The sequence below is a fragment of the Rhinoraja longicauda genome, chromosome 16 (genome assembly GCF_053455715.1).
Source record: "Rhinoraja longicauda isolate Sanriku21f chromosome 16, sRhiLon1.1, whole genome shotgun sequence".
In the NCBI taxonomy this organism is placed as follows: Eukaryota; Metazoa; Chordata; class Chondrichthyes; order Rajiformes; family Arhynchobatidae; genus Rhinoraja; species Rhinoraja longicauda.
Window position 1 is genome coordinate 31560494 of NC_135968.1, and position 17713 is coordinate 31578206.

General features: G+C 39.9%; 1 protein-coding gene across 8 annotated transcripts in view; it reads left to right on the plus strand.

Annotated features, from left to right (window-relative positions):
* The window catches only part of btbd16 (BTB (POZ) domain containing 16), an 89498-nt gene that overhangs the window by 51006 nt on the left and 20779 nt on the right, over positions 1–17713 (plus strand). For 7 of the 8 annotated variants that reach the window (XM_078412845.1, XM_078412851.1, XM_078412846.1 and 4 more), the window contains 2 exons: positions 8631–8713; positions 10274–10351. In XM_078412845.1, coding sequence (XP_078268971.1) covers positions 8631–8713; positions 10274–10351 — 161 coding nt within the window. The remainder of the gene's footprint in view (positions 1–8630; positions 8714–10273; positions 10352–17713) is intronic. The other variant, XM_078412850.1, reaches the window with a different exon arrangement.

The window sequence follows — 17713 nt, forward strand, 5'->3', positions numbered from 1 at the left end:
TTCAGAAAACCCTCAACAGTTTTGCATACTCATAGCACAAATCAAGGCAAAAATGTTACAGCACAAATCAAAGCAAAAATATCATAGGGTCAGACAGCACGGAAAATTCCCTTTGCCCACCTAGTTTGTGCTGATCATCAACCATCTGTTTACATAAATCCTACACTAACCCATTTATATTCTCCCAACATTTTCATTAACTCTCCTCAAGATTGTAATACTCACCTACATACCAGGGGCATTTTACAATGATGAATTACCTATCAATCCATCTGTCTTTTGCAATGTGGGAATATACAGAAACATCTTGAGAACCTACATGTGAGGTCAGGATTGAACCTGGATCTGTGATTTCTACTGGCTGTGCCACCCAAATGAAATAATTCCCAAGGGGCATTTGAAACCGAGTAATAAATTGGCCAGAGAATACACAGCAAAGACATATTAGTGGAATCATGTTAGGGTGGAAGGTATCTAATATGATTAGTCATGGTGTACTTATTCCGTTGATCTCATAATATAATGTTCAGAACCTCAATTTGTATATATCACATTTTCAGGTGGTACTAAACTACACAAAGCAAGGGAGTCTGATGGGCCAGCAAGGTATTCACAAAAGGATCCATCCATGTTTTACAAATGAACCGAACTGCCCCCTTGAAACCCTGCTGGCTCCCATTCCTATCAGTATAACTACGCCAATTTACCTGTAACCTATTCTCTCTCACACATCAATTAACTCCACCCTGATTCCCTTTAGTTATCAAAACAAATGCTTCTGCACGGTGATTTTGGTTGGTACCTCAGAAAGATAACTCAACAGAATTCATTTTGATTATAAAATGCAGATGATTCACCTAAACAGAGAATTACGTATTTGAGTTAATTTAAGATCAATTTGCCACTCAGATCTCTGGCGAGCTTATCCCTCTTCCAGTTGTCAGCGATTTGGCTAGAGAGATCTCTCTAAACACTTTTTGCAGCCTTTAGTACTTGCAAATTGCTACACTCAGAAGGTCTTTCCATAAGTTAAATAAAGAACCAAGCTCTACACATTCCAAAAATCACAAGGCGGCACAGTGGCGCAGCGGTACAGTTGCTGCCTTACAGCGCCAGAGACCCGTGTTCAATCCTAACTACGGGTGCTTGTCTGTACGGGGTTTGTATGTTCTCACTGTGACCTGCGTGGGTTCTCCGGTGTCCTGCCACAGATCTCTGGGATCTCCGGTGTCCTGCCACACTCTAAAGACATACAGGTTTATAGGCTAATTGCCTTGGTGCTATTGTAAAATCGTCCCTAGTATACGTAGGGTAGTGATAGTGTGCAGGGATCACTGGTTGGCGCGGACTCGATAGGCCGAAGTGCCTGTTTCTACGCTGTATCTCTTAAAAACAAAAACAAAAAAAATCTAATCAATGGATGGTTCCTTGATGGCAACATATCAGTCTGTAGCAGGAACAAAGACGTTTCTTTTACCAGGAATGGTTCTGAGGCCAGAGCAAAGGACATAGATGAGAATGCAAATTTATTTCCACAGCAGTTTAATAAAGAGCAGTCAAATTTCATGTTGATCTTCAATACAAGTTCTTCTTTGTATTTGTTACTATAAATATTCTGACATAATTGAACAATAATTTTGCTGGCTCACCGTTCCAACCCAGCATTTCAAATTAATCACTGTACTATACCAGAAAACAATTAGACTATATAGAAACATGTAGAAGTGGCTGGGACAAGTTTACTATATAAAGTCATAGAGTTGTACAGCGTAGAAACAGGCCCTTTGGCCCACCTAGTCCAGGCCTGCACTAGACCCATATTCTTTTATACTTTGCTTATTTAAATGCCTTTCTTCATGTCTCTTAAATGGTGTGATTGTGTTGACTCCTCCATTTCCTCTGGCAGGAGTTCCAGAAACCAATTACCCTCTGTGTAAAAATACCTTTCTCTTGAATCCCCTTTATAACTCCTTCCTCACAGTTTAAGCATAAGCCCTCCTGTTCTGATAGCTCTACCATTGGAAAATGATTCTGGCTATCGACGCAATCAAAGCCTGTTATAATTTTACATACTCTATCAGGTCATGCTTAAGCTTCATTCACTCCAGGGAAAACAACGATCATGTATCCAGTCTCTCCCCATAACAAAAATCCTCCAATCCCAGCAATATCCAGGCGAATATTCTCTCCACTCTCTCCAGTGCAACCCCATCCTTCTTATAGTGTTTTGTAAAGTTGCAACACAATGTCTCAAATTTTATATTCTACGCCTTGACCTATAACAAGGCAAGCTTGCCATATTTCTCCTACAACACTATATCCGCCTGTGTTGCTATGTTGAGGGAAGTATGGACTTGAATGCCAAAGTCCCTTTGTTCATCAACATTCCTTAGTCCCCACAATTTACGAAACATGTTCTACCCTTATTTAACTTCCCAAAATGCATCACCTCACACTTGTCAGGATTAAATTCAACCTGCCAATGCTCAGTCTACCTTGCATATTGTTTATTTAGACTTGGTTTATACAAAATCAGGTTTAAAAAAAGATGGTGCCAGAGAGTGACTACATTTTACATGAAGTTCCTCTTAAAACAGTTCAAATAATCTTTCATAATCGCTAATTCCAGCACGGAGAAAGTTATTAGTTCCAGCGCTGAAAGTTTCCTGTCAATCATTGCTATTTCCAAGGACCTCTCGGAACTCCAAAGGTACAGGTTTATAGGTTGACTGGCTTTGGTAGAATTGGTCATTGTTCCTAGTGTGTGTAGGATAATGTTAATGTGCGGGGATTGCTGGTCGGCACGGACTCGGAGGGCCAAAGGGCCAAAGGGCCTGTTTCTGTATATCTAAGATTTTAAAAACTACTGATCTTTAATAGACCCAATGCTACCGGCACAGCTGAGAGCACTAACAAAACAAGGAAGCAGAGCAGTTGGTGGGGCATTTGGAGTGTACTCAAGGAGCAATTGAAACAAAGGGGATATGCCCCGACAGCATACTGCTGGCTGACATTCAATCACTTGAGAGAAGATTGAAGAGCTTAGAGCAGGGGTGCTGTGTCAAAGGCAGATTAGGAATGCTGCGTTATTTGTCACACTAAAGCATGACTCATTTCTGACTCACCTGAACTTGGGTTTCTCCATATATTGTGTAAACCAAATGGAATCTTCAGGCAGAGAATGATAATTCCGTTTGCTTTTTGGTCAATGCTTCATATGTGACGGTATTAGCTCAATTCTGCTCTCGTATTCTTTAATATGTCTAAAGGGTCCCTTTTAAATCTTCTCCCTCTTACTTCACTTTCTCACAACCTATGCCCGGGAGTTTTAGACAGCACTACCCTTGGGAAAGACTGTGGTTATTCACCTTACCTGTTCATCTTATCAGGGCAGCACAGTGGTGCAGCTGGGAGAGCTGCTGCTTCACAGCACCTGTAACATGGGTTCGACCCTGACCTCTGGTGTTTGTGTGAAGTTTGCAGGTTCTTCCTGTGACTGCGTGGGTTTCACAAGTTCACACGTTATAGGAGTATAATTAGGCCATTCGGCCCATCGTGTCTACTTTGCCATTCAATCGTGGGTGATTTCTGCCTCCTAATCCAATTTACGTGCCTTCTCCCCATAACCCTTGACACCCATTCTAATCAAGAATGTATCTATCTCTGCCTTAAAAATATCCACTGACTTGACCTCCACAGCCCTTTGTGGCAATGAGTTCAACAGATTAACTACCCTCTGACTGAAGATGTTTCCTCAGGGTTCTCCGATTTCCTCCCACATCCCAAGTTTGTAGGTTAATTAGCCTCTAAATTTCCCGTGTGTAGGGAGTGGTTGTGAAAGTGGGATGACATAGAACGAGTGTGAATGGTGATCGATGGCCAGTGTGAACTCGGTGGACCAAAGGGCCTGTTTCCCTGCTATATCTTTCAATTAATCAATTCAATCAAACAGTGGCAACTTGATCTTTGCTGGTGATACCACTGTCATCAGCCAGATCTACAACGATGATGAGCATCTTGCATCAGGATAATAACCTCAACCTTAATGTCAGCAAGATAAAAGAGTAGGTGGTTGACCGAAGGAAGTGAAGGGGTGAATACAACCTTGTCCTCATCAACCGAGCTGTAGCTGGGTTGATCAACAGCTGCAAGTACCTAAGCATCCATATCACCAGCAACCTAACCCGGTCCTTTCACTGATGCAGTGATTAAGAAAACGCATCAACGTATTTACTTTCTTAGGCATCAAGGAAGATTTGCCATGTCCACGAGGATTCTCCCGAACATCTATGAATGTGCTTTAGAAAGTATTCTGATAGACTTATCTCAGTCTGATCTGCCAACTGCTCTGCTTGTGACCACCTGAACCTTCAGGAAGTGGTGAACCTTCAGAAAGTGGTGAACACAACCCAGTCCATCACACAGTTGTCACTTCCTTCCATCAGTTCAACTTCATGGTGTGTTGCATAAGGAGGGCTTGCAAGTATTGTCAAGAATGCCTGCCAACCTGCCCATTCCTTTTTCTGTCTTCTAAGAGAAAATATAGACACTTGAAAGCTCGGACACTTAAGAACAGCTTCTTCCTCACTGCTCCCCAACTCTTGAATTAATCACCTGATTCACCCTTTCCCAGAGATGTTGCCCCACATGCTTCTTCTTAACTATCTCATTGATTATTCTGTTACATAACCGTAATATTCTTTTGCAGTGCTCAGTTTTTGCACTACTGTCATTTTTCACCATTCTGCTGTTTGGCACTCATTGTATTTATTGTTGTATTTATCATAACTGTATGTTTGCTGTGTACTATGTGAGCTTCATGTGAACAAGGAATTTCATTACACATTGTTGCATATGGCAACATACTAATCTGTAATCTGGTCCAGTTTCTTTAAGTCGTCTTCTGATAAATGTTGGCTATTAGTTTTGGGTGACATGCTGGTACCACAGTTCGTGCTACTTCCTCGAAACAGCTAATTAGCTTTGCCAGCGAGTGAAAAGGCATTGATGAATTTGATGAAGTTGGTTGGGCCTAGAATACTGGCCTGAAGAACTCCTGCAATGTGTTTCTGGGGCTGAGATGGTTGACATGCATAATCCATATCCTCATTCCTTTATACCAGAGAAGATGTCACTGGTGTCTGTTCATTGGGCAGCATAATAGAGATTGGGTAGTTCCAGTGCACAAGCCTTAAACTAAAACCAGGATGTGTACGGACCCATGCCTTTGCTTTGGATCCTGGATCCTGGACTTCCTGTTGGAACGACCGCAGGCAGTGAGAATGGGCCCGCACCTGTCCTTCACTATCACCCTGAGTACCGGCACACCACAGGGCTGTGTTCTGAGCCCCATGCTCTACTCCCTCTTCACACACGACTGTGTTCCTGCATTCGACACCAACACCATTGTCAAGTTTGCAGACGACACAACGGTGATCGGGCTTATCACCAACGGGGATGAAACAAACTATAGAGCGGAGGTGCAGAACCTGGCGGACTGGTGCTCGGATAACAACCTGTCCCTAAATACCACCAAGACCAAGGAGCTGATCATCAACTTCCGTAGGTCACATAACGGGGAATATGCCCCGATCTCTATCAACGGGGACAGTGTGGAGAGAGTGTCCAGCTTCAAGTTTCTGGGCACTCACATTTCGGAGGACCTAACATGGTCCAATAACACTGCTGCGCTGGTCAAGAAGGCACATCAAAGACTGTTCTACTTAAGAACACTGAAAAAGTCTGGTCTACCTCAACAGCTGCTGACGACCTTCTATCGCTGCACCATAGAGAGCATCCTAACGCATGGCATCCCTGTGTGGTACCTCAGCTGCACGGAGGCAGAAAGGAAAGCTCTACAGCGGGTAGTCCATAGAGCTCAGAGGGCCATCGGAACACAGCTACCAGACTTGGAGGGCATCTACAACACACGATGCCTCAGAAAAGCCACCAGCATCCACAAAGACTCTTCACACCCCTGCAACAGTCTGTTCGAACTCCTTCCATCACGGCAGACGATACAAGGCCTTCTACGCCCGCACCTCCAGACTCAGGAACAGCTTCATCCCCAGGGCCATAGCTGCTATGAACCGGTCCTGCTGAGCCGGATGGCCACAACGCATAGATCAACTTGCACTTTACCCTGTCTAAAAACTGTTACAATTGTTTCGTTTCGTTGGGTTGCTGTTAATTACTTAAATTATTGCATCGTATGGGAGGCGCATTCCCAATCTCGTTGTACCCCTGGGTACAATGACAATAAAGATATATTGTATTGTATTGTATTGTATTGTATCAGCCACATGATGTTGTCGCAATTGTGTGTATGTGTATGTTAAATTCTCTGAATTTGAATAAATTGCTAAATTGCCTCAGGCCAACTTGAAGAATGACCACAGAATGGAGATTACAGGGGAAATATGCTTCAATAACAGCAAGCTAAAGTGAGATAAATTGCTGGCATTGATAAGACTGCCAGCTTGTCAATAGAAAATTATAATTGTTGGTTCTCAAATTGACGACTGGGATGTATGCTATTCCTTTTCACATAATTAGTTACTGCATATTTATTAATAGACATCTTACAAATATACAAACCTATTTTCTATGTTTCTAAATTGCTCAATGTATAATTGGTAATCAAGTTGTCATTTACTCAGTGACTTTGTTACTCACATTTTCCCAAACTTAATTGTAAGTACTGGGTTTCTGCATAATGGCTCATTATGGAATCATTATGCTCTCACTTCATATGTAAACTGAAGTCATATAACCAAAAATTTGAAAATGTTTATCAAGGATCCAAAAAATTTTTTTTTTACTGGTAGTGCAAAATATTCATTGTCGTAAATATTTTAAGCCACAACGTCCTGTTTATAGGCACATTCATCTGTTTCCACATTTAGCTCCCTTGTTTCCTTTTATATAAGCTAACATAGGTTATATTCAATTTGAATTGTGTTTCAGATCAGTTTAGCTTCTTGACCTTTTGCATATGATATATTTTCTCAGTTTTATAATATTTGTTATCTTCTTTCAAAAGTAATTCAACCATTGAATTACTGATTACTGACTATTTCATTGTCCAATGTTGGTGACTGGAGGGACTGTAGTATTATGACTGCAATCATTAAGGCTATTCAAGATAAGGTTTCAGCTTTTAGTCCATTTTTATTTTGGAATATAGTTCATTGTAAAGATATGTTTATAGATTACTGGTGTGAAACAATAGTTCACCAATAAAGGACACTCTTCTTTGCTTTAAACTTAGAATTTGGTTGAGCTCGTGTAACAATGGTACAATCTGGCAAACTGGTGCCGTGGTTTGCCTTTCCCCCCCTTGAAGAACCCTGATGTTCACATGTGCACAGTTAAGTTCCACTTCCATGGGAAATTTGGTGGAGGTATGGAGCAAGATTGAGAATGTTGGAGCAATGACACAGTCTTGTTTGACACTAGTCTTCACTGAGATTGGTTCTGTTGTAGATCTGTTGATTAGTATCATGAGTTAAATTGCATTGAGGCAAGTATAAGTAAATGGGGACGATTGAAAGAGGGAAATAACTGGCAGCTCCACATTCCAGAGTTTTGATGTTTCAGATGTGATAGGGAGGTAAAAGGGTTGGAGAAGCTCTACTAATCAGGGAAAATTTTACAGCGGCACTCAAGGAGGACATATTGTGGAGGGTCGGTCCACTGAGGCAATATGGGTAGCGCTGAAAAATAAGAAACGTACAAGCACTCTAATTGGATTATACTGTGGGTCACCCCAATAGCCAGCGGGAGATACAGAAATGTAGACAGATTACGAAGAGAGCCAAAAGCAACAGTGTTGTCATAGTGGGTGGCTTTAACTTCCCCTATATTGACTGGGAGTTAGTCCAAAAGATTTAAGTGGGGCAGAATTTGTTAGGTGTATTCAAGACGGTTTTCTAAAAAAGTATGTGGACAGTCAAACTCTAGAAGCGATCATCTTGGACCTGATATTGGGAAAGAAGCCTGGCTATGTGACTCATGGTTCCATAGAAGAGCAGTTTGGGGACAGTGTTTGCAACTCCATAAGCTTTCAGAATGTTTTGAATGGGGATAAGTCTATGACTCTAAGAGGGTAATACCAGTGGTGGGAAAGCTACAAGCCCCTATTTATTTTCCACTTACCTGTTCTCTCACATATATACACTTAACCCCCCTCCCCCTCCCCCCCCCCCCCCCCCCCCGCGTGTTTCACTTACCACCCACCTGTACTGGGTGCAATTTACAGCAGGCAATAAACGTAATAACCAATCTGTCATTGGAATGTAACCAGAGCGCCTGGGGGAAACCCACATGGTCGCAGAAAAACATACAAACTCTCCACAGAAATATGGATGTAAATTTGTCTCAGTACAATGTAAGAGATAAGTTCATAGGGCAAGTCACAAACGATTCCACAAGCAAAATATGATACATATATTTTTGTGACTGATGCTTCTCCAAATGTAACTACGGTCAAACCACAAAATAGCAATGCACCTGCAGTACATAACACAAGAATTTCACTGAGGAAATTATTCATATTCAACCTGTTTTGGCTCATCATTAAATAGGTGTTTAATTGTCTAAAGGTTGATTTCCAATTTTCTTTTCATCAGCTCAACAGATTGAGGAGCTACAGATGACCAATTTGTTACCCCGAACCATCTTGTTGCAAGTTGTCACACACAACTATTATGCAGTGAGTCTATGTATATGTTAACGAACTGTGATCACAGTAAGAAATTATTTTAAGCTCTGGGCTGGTCATGCTTCTTTCGTGTATATATATACACAAATAAATGCAAATATTGTCTTGAATGTGGGAAACTAAGAATGGTGAAAATCAAATGATTTAAGTAACAATGTAAACAAATCATTGGAACCTGTTGTGAAATTAGTAAAAAAATTGTCAAAAGAGTTATGAAATATTATGGGACAATAAACTGCAGATGCTGGTTTAAATCAAAGGTAGACACAAAATGCTGGAGTAACTCAGCGGGACAGCCAGCATCTCTGGGGAAAAGGAATGGGTGATGTTTCGGGTCGAGACCCTTCCTCAGACTGATGACGTTTCGGGTCGAAAACCTTCTTCAGTCTGAAAATAGGTCTTGACCCGAAACGTCACCCATTCCTTCTCTCCAGAGATGTTGCCTAACCCGCTGAGTTACTCTAGTATTGTGGGTCTACCTTATGAAATATTATCTTTTATTTCAAATTTGTAAATCAAAAGTGGGCGAGTAATTCTTCATTAATTCAAAGCATTGGTCAGTCTGGGATATTGTATTCACTTTTAGCCTGGAAATACAGTAAAACTCTGATAATCTGCAAGCCAGTTGTTTGAAAATGCCATCGGATCTGGCTCAGAGTGCTCTCTCCAACATGCTGTGGACCCATTTCCTGTTGTCTCTCTGACAGACCATGGTCACAGTTCCCACTCCGAACACATTGGGGCCCCAATTCTTACACTACTTTTAAAAAGACCATGGCCATGCTCCCTTGAAACTCACTTAGTTCTGTTTCCCGTGCTTTCTTGAAATTTGCTGGATCATCGGGAAAATATATGATACTATTGAACTGAATAACATCTAAAAAAAATTATGCGTTAGATTATTAATTGAAATATCCTGTAGTCTGGAAAATCTACCAGTCTGGCACCATCAAAGTCCATTGCATGTGGAATTAATTGTGTTTTACTGTTATAGCTTTGGAATGGGTACAATGTAGATCTTCTAAAACAGTTCCAAGGCTTAAAGGTTTGTGTTGTGTGGCAGCTGGTAAAACATAGTCTGTAGTACCTCAACTAAAAATGTAATGGATTACCTAATCAAGGTGCTTAAATTGATAATAGAATTTTAGACGATTGATGCTGTTAAAGGTATTTCCTTTGGAGTGGAAAACCAGAACAAAGGATGAAAACCTTAAAAATTAAAAATTGGCATTCAAGAAGGCAAGAACACATTTTCAAGCATAGATAGGGCTATTCTACAGCTTTAAAATAGCAAAAAATATTTTCTATTGGAGTTTAATACATGAAAATTACAATTTGAATTTCAAATGATCGTCAAATGTTATTATTGGTGACATCCATTGGCTTGCTACAATTTATGTTTTCACATTTTTTTGTGATCATTCGTGTCAGAAGAATGGTAATATGTCTGGAATGAATACACAATGCTTTGAAAGAAATCAAAGAATTATTTATAGCATTCTTTGTGAAAGACCATATTGTGAGATCTGAATGTTTTCATTCATTTTCCAGCTACAACACGGTGGAGACATGCCACATGCAAAATACTTTCCCTCTGAAGCAATCCGATTTGGTTTCATGTTGACTGAGGTATAAATATTAGCTACCCAATCAAGACTATCACAAAGTATTTACATTCCTGAAAAAAAAATCATAATTTTCCTCCAATTTAGGTTTTTCAAACAAAATATTATCTGTGATTTTAAAAGTTTAAGTAAAGAAAGTATTTGACCTGAAACATTAACGTTGTTCCTCTATTGATAGGGTTATTATCTGTGGCATGACTAGCTATCAAATATTTTAATCAAAACAAAAGTGCTGGAGTAGCTCAGCAGGTCAGACGGCATCTGTGGAGGAAATGGATAGGCGACGCTTTGGTCGGGTCTCTACTTCAGAGTTTCAGATTGGGATTATTCTTCAGTTTTCTCCACAGAAACTGCCTGACTTGCCGAACTCCCTTTTGCACTTGGTATAATGCTGAACATTCCAGCATCTGCAGTTTCTTGTATTTTAATCCTCTCACTTTCATTTAAGTTCTCCGTAAACATTCCTGGCAGATGTCGTCTCCATTTGAGAGTCTTTTCTCCTGTCTCTTCTTCCCTTGCTCTGCATAACCTGTGTTAATTATCCAGCTCATGATCTATTCCAAGAGACTGCTCCCAAACTGAGCAACCAATTTGTGCAGAACCATTGATGTCAATGTTGATGGTACTTCTTTCACCACTCCTTGTAGGTTTTTGAAACTAGCAAGAACTAAGAAAAACACCAAAAATATATAGAATTTTAGCACATCATAGGAAAGCAACTACTATTTAACCTGCAAGATGCCAATGATCCTTTCAAATTGCTCCAGCAAAGCTTACTTCTTCCACAAAGCTAGTTTGTCTGCTCAGGGTTAGGAATAAGTTTCAGCTGGAGTATTGAATTGAAGTGGACAGATGTGGTAGCAAATCAGTGTAGCTGATTATTTGATCCTGTAGTCGAGTGAAACAAAATCCACAGTGGGTTTTGCATCAATGGTTATCGTCAGTGTATATGGAAACAGTTAAATTTCACTCTATGAATGTAGATTGCATCAGTCCTTTCTGATTATTACACGATGTACATCCATCAGAGCATGGCAAGCAAAGTTCCACACATACACAGATCTCCCTCCCATTCAACAGTGATGTGAGCAGTCAGAATGCCATTGCAGCCTGCTTTGCATCACTTTAAAATAAACAGTATAATTGATTGTGGCAATAATAAAACACCCTTTTCCTGGAATTTTAATCCAGTGGCCAAATGATGGCCTTGTTATAACAATCCCATGTGATATTGATTTTCAAAGTTATGGCTGAATTACTTGCATCAACTTTACTAATTTTCTGAGACCATTATGTACACAGTAATGTAGATGGGAAGGAACATTGTTAAGAAAATTGTCTGAGCAATTCATATACCATAAACTGGAAAAAATAGGCTGAGTGGTTTATTGTTATCTGAACTCAAGATGATTATTTTTATTGTAATCATTATGATTTTTACACAATACATAATATTATTTATACAAATATCAAGTCTGACATTCAATTGCCCTAAGGCCAAATCTAGCTATCAATTAGATATTCTCCTTAAGTTCAGAAAGCCACAAGAAGTTTAGTAAAGTTTGAAGCTATGTAGGTTTTATTATTTCAATATTGCGATTTTAAAATGTCCATTTACTTCATTAGATCGCTCAACTGTATTTGGAGTGGATCCTAACTAAATAGTCTGCTTGCATAACTTCTTTCAACCTCTTCCCACACTCCAGTATGACTCATGACTCTCACTCATTCTTCCTCCGCCAGGCTCATCTGCAGCTAGGTCCATGGTTTGCATGTTGGTACTGGCCTCGGTCTCCAAGTTGATTGACAAACCTTTTCCAATCCCCAACCATAATGATCTCTAGACCAATAACCAGGTCTTGATTACCACAGTCCTTGGCTCATCAATGCCTCAATCCTTTCTCCTTTACCTTTTTCTCCAATAACCCCACTGTATCATGTTGACATGCTTAATGGCACCAAGATAAGGTCATTTGATCATCTAAGGCTTATCTTACAGTGTGGTGATAATTTTGAACATAATGAGTTTTTTTCTGCAATGTGTTATAACTTCTAATTTCACTGAACTACTTTTTTGACTTCCATCCTCTAATAATTTACATGATTAAACCTCGTCATTTTACAATTTTAATATTAATGTAAATAAGATTTGGATGTTTTCTATTTTGGACAACAAATTCACTCTGGTATTTACAGTGTTCTTTTTTCAAACATGATTCAAGACTTATTAGTTTAGAAGTTCTGTTGGTTCTTCACAGAACTTGCTCCTGCAATAATAATTAATTCAATCTGGAAATTCATTCATGCTTGAAATATATACTAAAATGGAGAATCTATGGCAGCTTGTTCCAGTACTGAAGGGAACTGATTTTTGTCCCCTTGTGAACAAGGTTTTGCTTGTATTGATGACATAAATGATGCTATTTTCTGACATTTTGCAGAGTAACTGTGTCTTTGACAATTTCCAAAGACATGACCACTTCAGTGTGCCATGCTTTGGCCTCTCAACTCCATTTGACGAGCTTGCATTGAACTGATTGGAAGATTGACAAATTAGATCCGAGATGAGACATCTCACTTCTAGATTGATGAAATAACGTCATGGTGTTAAGGATAGACAGAAAAAAATTAATATTTTTGAAACTCAAAAACATAAAACACAGCCTCCCTTGAATAATGACTAGTAATCTGTTCTGTCCTTGCTGCTGAGCTGATCAGTTATGATGTAAAGGACTTCTCATCAAAAATGTAGGTACTGTGTGTCTTTGTGAAATTAGACACGTTTCTTTCAGTCAGGGCCTGACTCCCATGTGTGACCCAGATGGTATCCTTGTAGCAGACGTGCAGTCCAGCATTGTAGCAGCAGTGCTAAATATGCAATGTACAACACAAAATATCTGTCCGTTCTGGATGCCAGTCATTTTTTGTGCTTGTGCATGTTATATGCATTAAACTGAAATTCACCATTCCACCACTGTGTGATTTAATGTTCAGACTTTATTTAGAACCTATTCTTATACCAAAATAAAATTCTTCTATGATACACAATTGAATGTCAGACCATAATTTTTAATGTAGAAACATACTAGAGATGCATTACAATTAATCTAATTAATTGTAGAACGGTAGTAGCTGTACATTTGTGAACTGAATTAGGCTTTTATCATTCTTGCCAATAGAGTGCATATGATAAGTCAAATCCCAGCACATATTTTGATACCTCCATATCACTGATCATTTATGCAAGCAAAGGAGAGAGCTGATAAAACAAATGCGGTGAATTTACCTACTTAATACAGAGTAAACATGTGAACTTTACTGTCCAGGGAAAAAATCTGATTTAGCAGACTCCAATTGATTTTTCTTGGCTGTCTGGCCAGAATCAAGAACAGGATATGGAACAAAACACAATAGATTGCAATTCACATCTCCATGTAAATAATGTTAGCAGAACAGCATTAACATAGTTTTCCTACCTGTTAATGTAATCCTTATGGAAGTAGTCTATTTATTCTTCACAGGTGCTGGAAATGGATTGAATCTGACTTCTCAGGGCAATTGAGGAAGTTCATTTTGTTTAGTCAGTCACAAATTCCTTTGTGGCATTCTGAGGCAAATGGCAGGATATAACCTGTAATTTAAAATAATCTAATAAATCAGACGATTCAGGCAGGAAAGTATTCCTCCAGGAGAATTTATAAATAGGTTTGGTGATTCATCAGATACTCAAAGATACGAGTAATTCAATGGCCTATACAAAAGAGGCCAGTGAATCGAACATCGAACTGAAAGACTGGAACAACCACCTGAAAGAAAATTGAATATCTATCTTGCAGAAGCATAGGTAATATAAATGAGTCTGTTTCCAGCCTTTTCTTATGGTTCTAGAAAGGGCTCCAACCCAGATATTCCAAGATTGTTCATGACCTGTATTTTAATGGGTAGTGAAGCGCTGAATAAACTCAACTGTCTACACTCTTCAAGCATGAAAAGAGCTTAGTCTTCTCAATTTTAGACCCTCTAATTTTAACAAAGAGTGTGGAATCTTGTTCGACTTGCAACCTGTGAAAACTATGGTTCCTCAGAACTAACGAGATGCTAACAGAACCAACTGATGCTAATGGTAACCAGAGATTTTGCTAATTGTCTTGGTCGTTTCCGCAGTTTGGATAAAGAATTTCCAGATGCATTTGCCACGTGTGGTCGCATTCCTAATGTGAAACAAGAGAACATAGCTAGATCAAGTCATCTTCATATGCTGTTGCAATAAATGTCAGACAGGATATGCCTTCAATATTCCATAACCTTCCACTATAGATCGGGTGCAAGATTTGCCTCACCGAGAAAATCTCCAACATTAGTCAAAGTCCCCTGGAAATGTATCTGTACTTCCATTAAAAATCTATGAACATATATATATATATATTTAATGTGCTTTGTTTGATTCTAGATGAATTGCCAACATTGAAGGATTCAAAAACTTGGGGACAAGATCTAGATTATAAAATAATAAAGAATTAGACTGAAGAAACAAATTGGCAGCACTAACATCTGCAACAGAATGTACTAGTTCATTCTGCAGCACTAGTTTACTGCAATGGACATCTGTTCCCCCTGTTACACCCCTCTTCCATGAGGACCGACACAGGAGAGTCTTTGGCAGGAGTGGTACAGATAATTCATCCTCCCTTCTTATCCTTTCCAAGCAACGGTTTGATGGATATCTAGAACACACAAGGTTTCAAAAGATCTACTATTCAACCACATGAGAATTAGGATTATTTCCTAAAGAGCAATAATTTCTTGGAGTGCACATGGCTTTCACAGGTCACAGTAAAATGGTACCACTTGTGACGGACCACGAACCTTGGATAAAATTTCTGTAAAACACATACCCGCCAGACAGGATGTTTTGGACTCTGCCTGAAACACAGGAAACAACAGGCTGGCTGGAATCCTTTGCTGGAGGCCAACAGGACCAAGCCATAGAAAACATAGAAAATAGGTGCAGGAGTAGGCCATTCGCTAATATATTTTACATAGACTCAGTTACCACAAAAAAGCCAGGTTAAAGTTTCTCTCTCTCCCTCTCTCCATCTCCCCCTCTCCTCCCTCCTCTCCCTCTCTCCCCCCCCCCACCCTCTCTCCCCCTCCCCCCCCACCCTCTCTCCCCCTCCCCCCCACCCTCTCTCCCCCTCCCCCCCCACCCTCTCTCCCCCTCCCCCCCCCACCCTCTCTCCCTGTCTCTCACTCTCCCTCTCTCCCCCTCCCTCTCCCCCCCCCCTCTCCCTCTCCCCCCCCCTCCCCTATCTATCTGTCTCTCCTCCCCTCTTCCTCTCCCTCATTAACTCCTAATTTCACAGATTTTTTATTTCTTTCTTTGTGGTCACTCTATCAGAGATATTTCTTTGACCTGCATCCCTTTCCAACCTTCTTTGCAACTCAAAACTAACTTGATTTTTCTCTTGAACAAAAATCCAACTGCTGGTGGAATTCGGCAAGTGAAAGGAAATGAACAAACGATGTTTCAGGTTGGGACACTTCTTCAATACTGGAGTAGAAGGGAGATAGCATTTCACCTCTGGTAGCTAATCACTGGTCACCACATTCAACCAATGTCAATGAGAGGTTAGTCATTTTGGACTATAATGAGGAAAAAAATCCTCATTCACAGTTTGCAAATCTTTACGGTTATCTTCCCCAGAGACCTGTGGTGCAACCTTGTTGTGTGCTTTTCTGGCATTGGTTGATATATGGTTGATATATATTTGGATAATTAAATAATTGATATCAAGGGATATGGAAAGAGTATGGGAAGGACAGTTGGAGACCAGCCTTGTTGGAACAGCATCGAAAGATCAGTTACCCAACTCCAACTCATTGCCTCATGTTCTTTAATGTGAAATTTGAATGTAAACTTGAAACAACTCAACCTGTAATGGAAACTGAAGAATTTCTGTTGTGACTTTTTTTGTTAATGCTTGTTCCATCTGATGACTGCAATGCTCTGATTGAAAACCAACCATTCCAAAGGGAATTCCAGCTATCGATCATTTCTTGCCCCTTGTGTATTGGGATTTTGTGCATATTGAGATAAGCTGGACATATGCTGGTTTATATCGTTGTCTACTGCACCCATGGACACACTGTTGAATCTTGTGGCAGAGCAGCGTTCTGAAGAAAGGGACTGTATGCACAGAGCGCACAGGCTCTCTGGCATAATGCCATGAAGGGCTGGATAAGGTGTTGAAACCCCATGTATTTGACATTTTGGAAAAATGTGTAGCAACGTCCTTGACATTTTACTTTATCTTAATGCTTTTAATTACCATACAATTTAATGGTGTTTTAAATTATTGTAACTAATTTAATAATTCTTATTTAATTATTTAAGTTATTTGCATTACTCTTAAATGCCTCTGACTATTAAATGTTTGAAAAATGTTCAAAAATATCCTTAGATAGACACAAAAACCTGGAGTAACTCAGCGGGTCAGGCAGCCTCTCTGGAGAAAAAGAATAGCAGGCCGTTAGAGTGCCACGGTGCTCAGGTGGTTGGGCTTAGAGCTTGCCTTGTCCTACTCGATGCCTGTTGTGTGCAGATGGACCTACAAGCTCTCTGGGTCAGGAAAAAATGTAGGCCGGCAGGACCGTACGCAGCAAGTCCTGTCCCTGTACTGAGGCTGGGACAATCCCCTGCATGAAGACATCAGTGGAGAACTGGACTATTAGGTGCCACTTCTGCTGGGTTAATTGAGGATCACACAAAAAAAATCGACGTTTATGGTTCCTTTCTGTTGCATAAGCAAATAAACAGAAGGAAAGCTATAAACAGAACGTGCTTTAATGAAAGCAATAACTTTCAACTGAACAGCACTGCTGGTACAACTATGTATCAGCCCTATATACCATTCAGTGCATTCAGTTCTTGTATGCATCCACACATATACAGTGCATTCAGAAAGTATTCAGACCCCTTCACTTTTTCCTACATTTTGCTACATTACAGCCTTACTTTAAAATGGATTATAATCTTTTTTTTTTAATCATCAATCTACACACAATACCCCATAATAAAAAGGTGAAAACGTGTTTAGAAATGTTTGCAAAGTAATTAAAAAAGAAATAACAAATATCATATTTACATAAGTATTCAGACCCTATACTCAGTACTTTGTTGAGGCACCTTTGGCAGCGATTACAGCCTCAAGTTTTCTTGGGTATGACACTACAAGCTTGGCACACCTGTATTTGGGAATTTCTCCCATTCTTCTCTGCAGATCCTCTCAAGCTCTGTCAGGTTGGATGGGGAGTGTCGATGCACAGCTATTTTCAGGTCCCTCCAGAGATGTTCAATCAGGTTCAA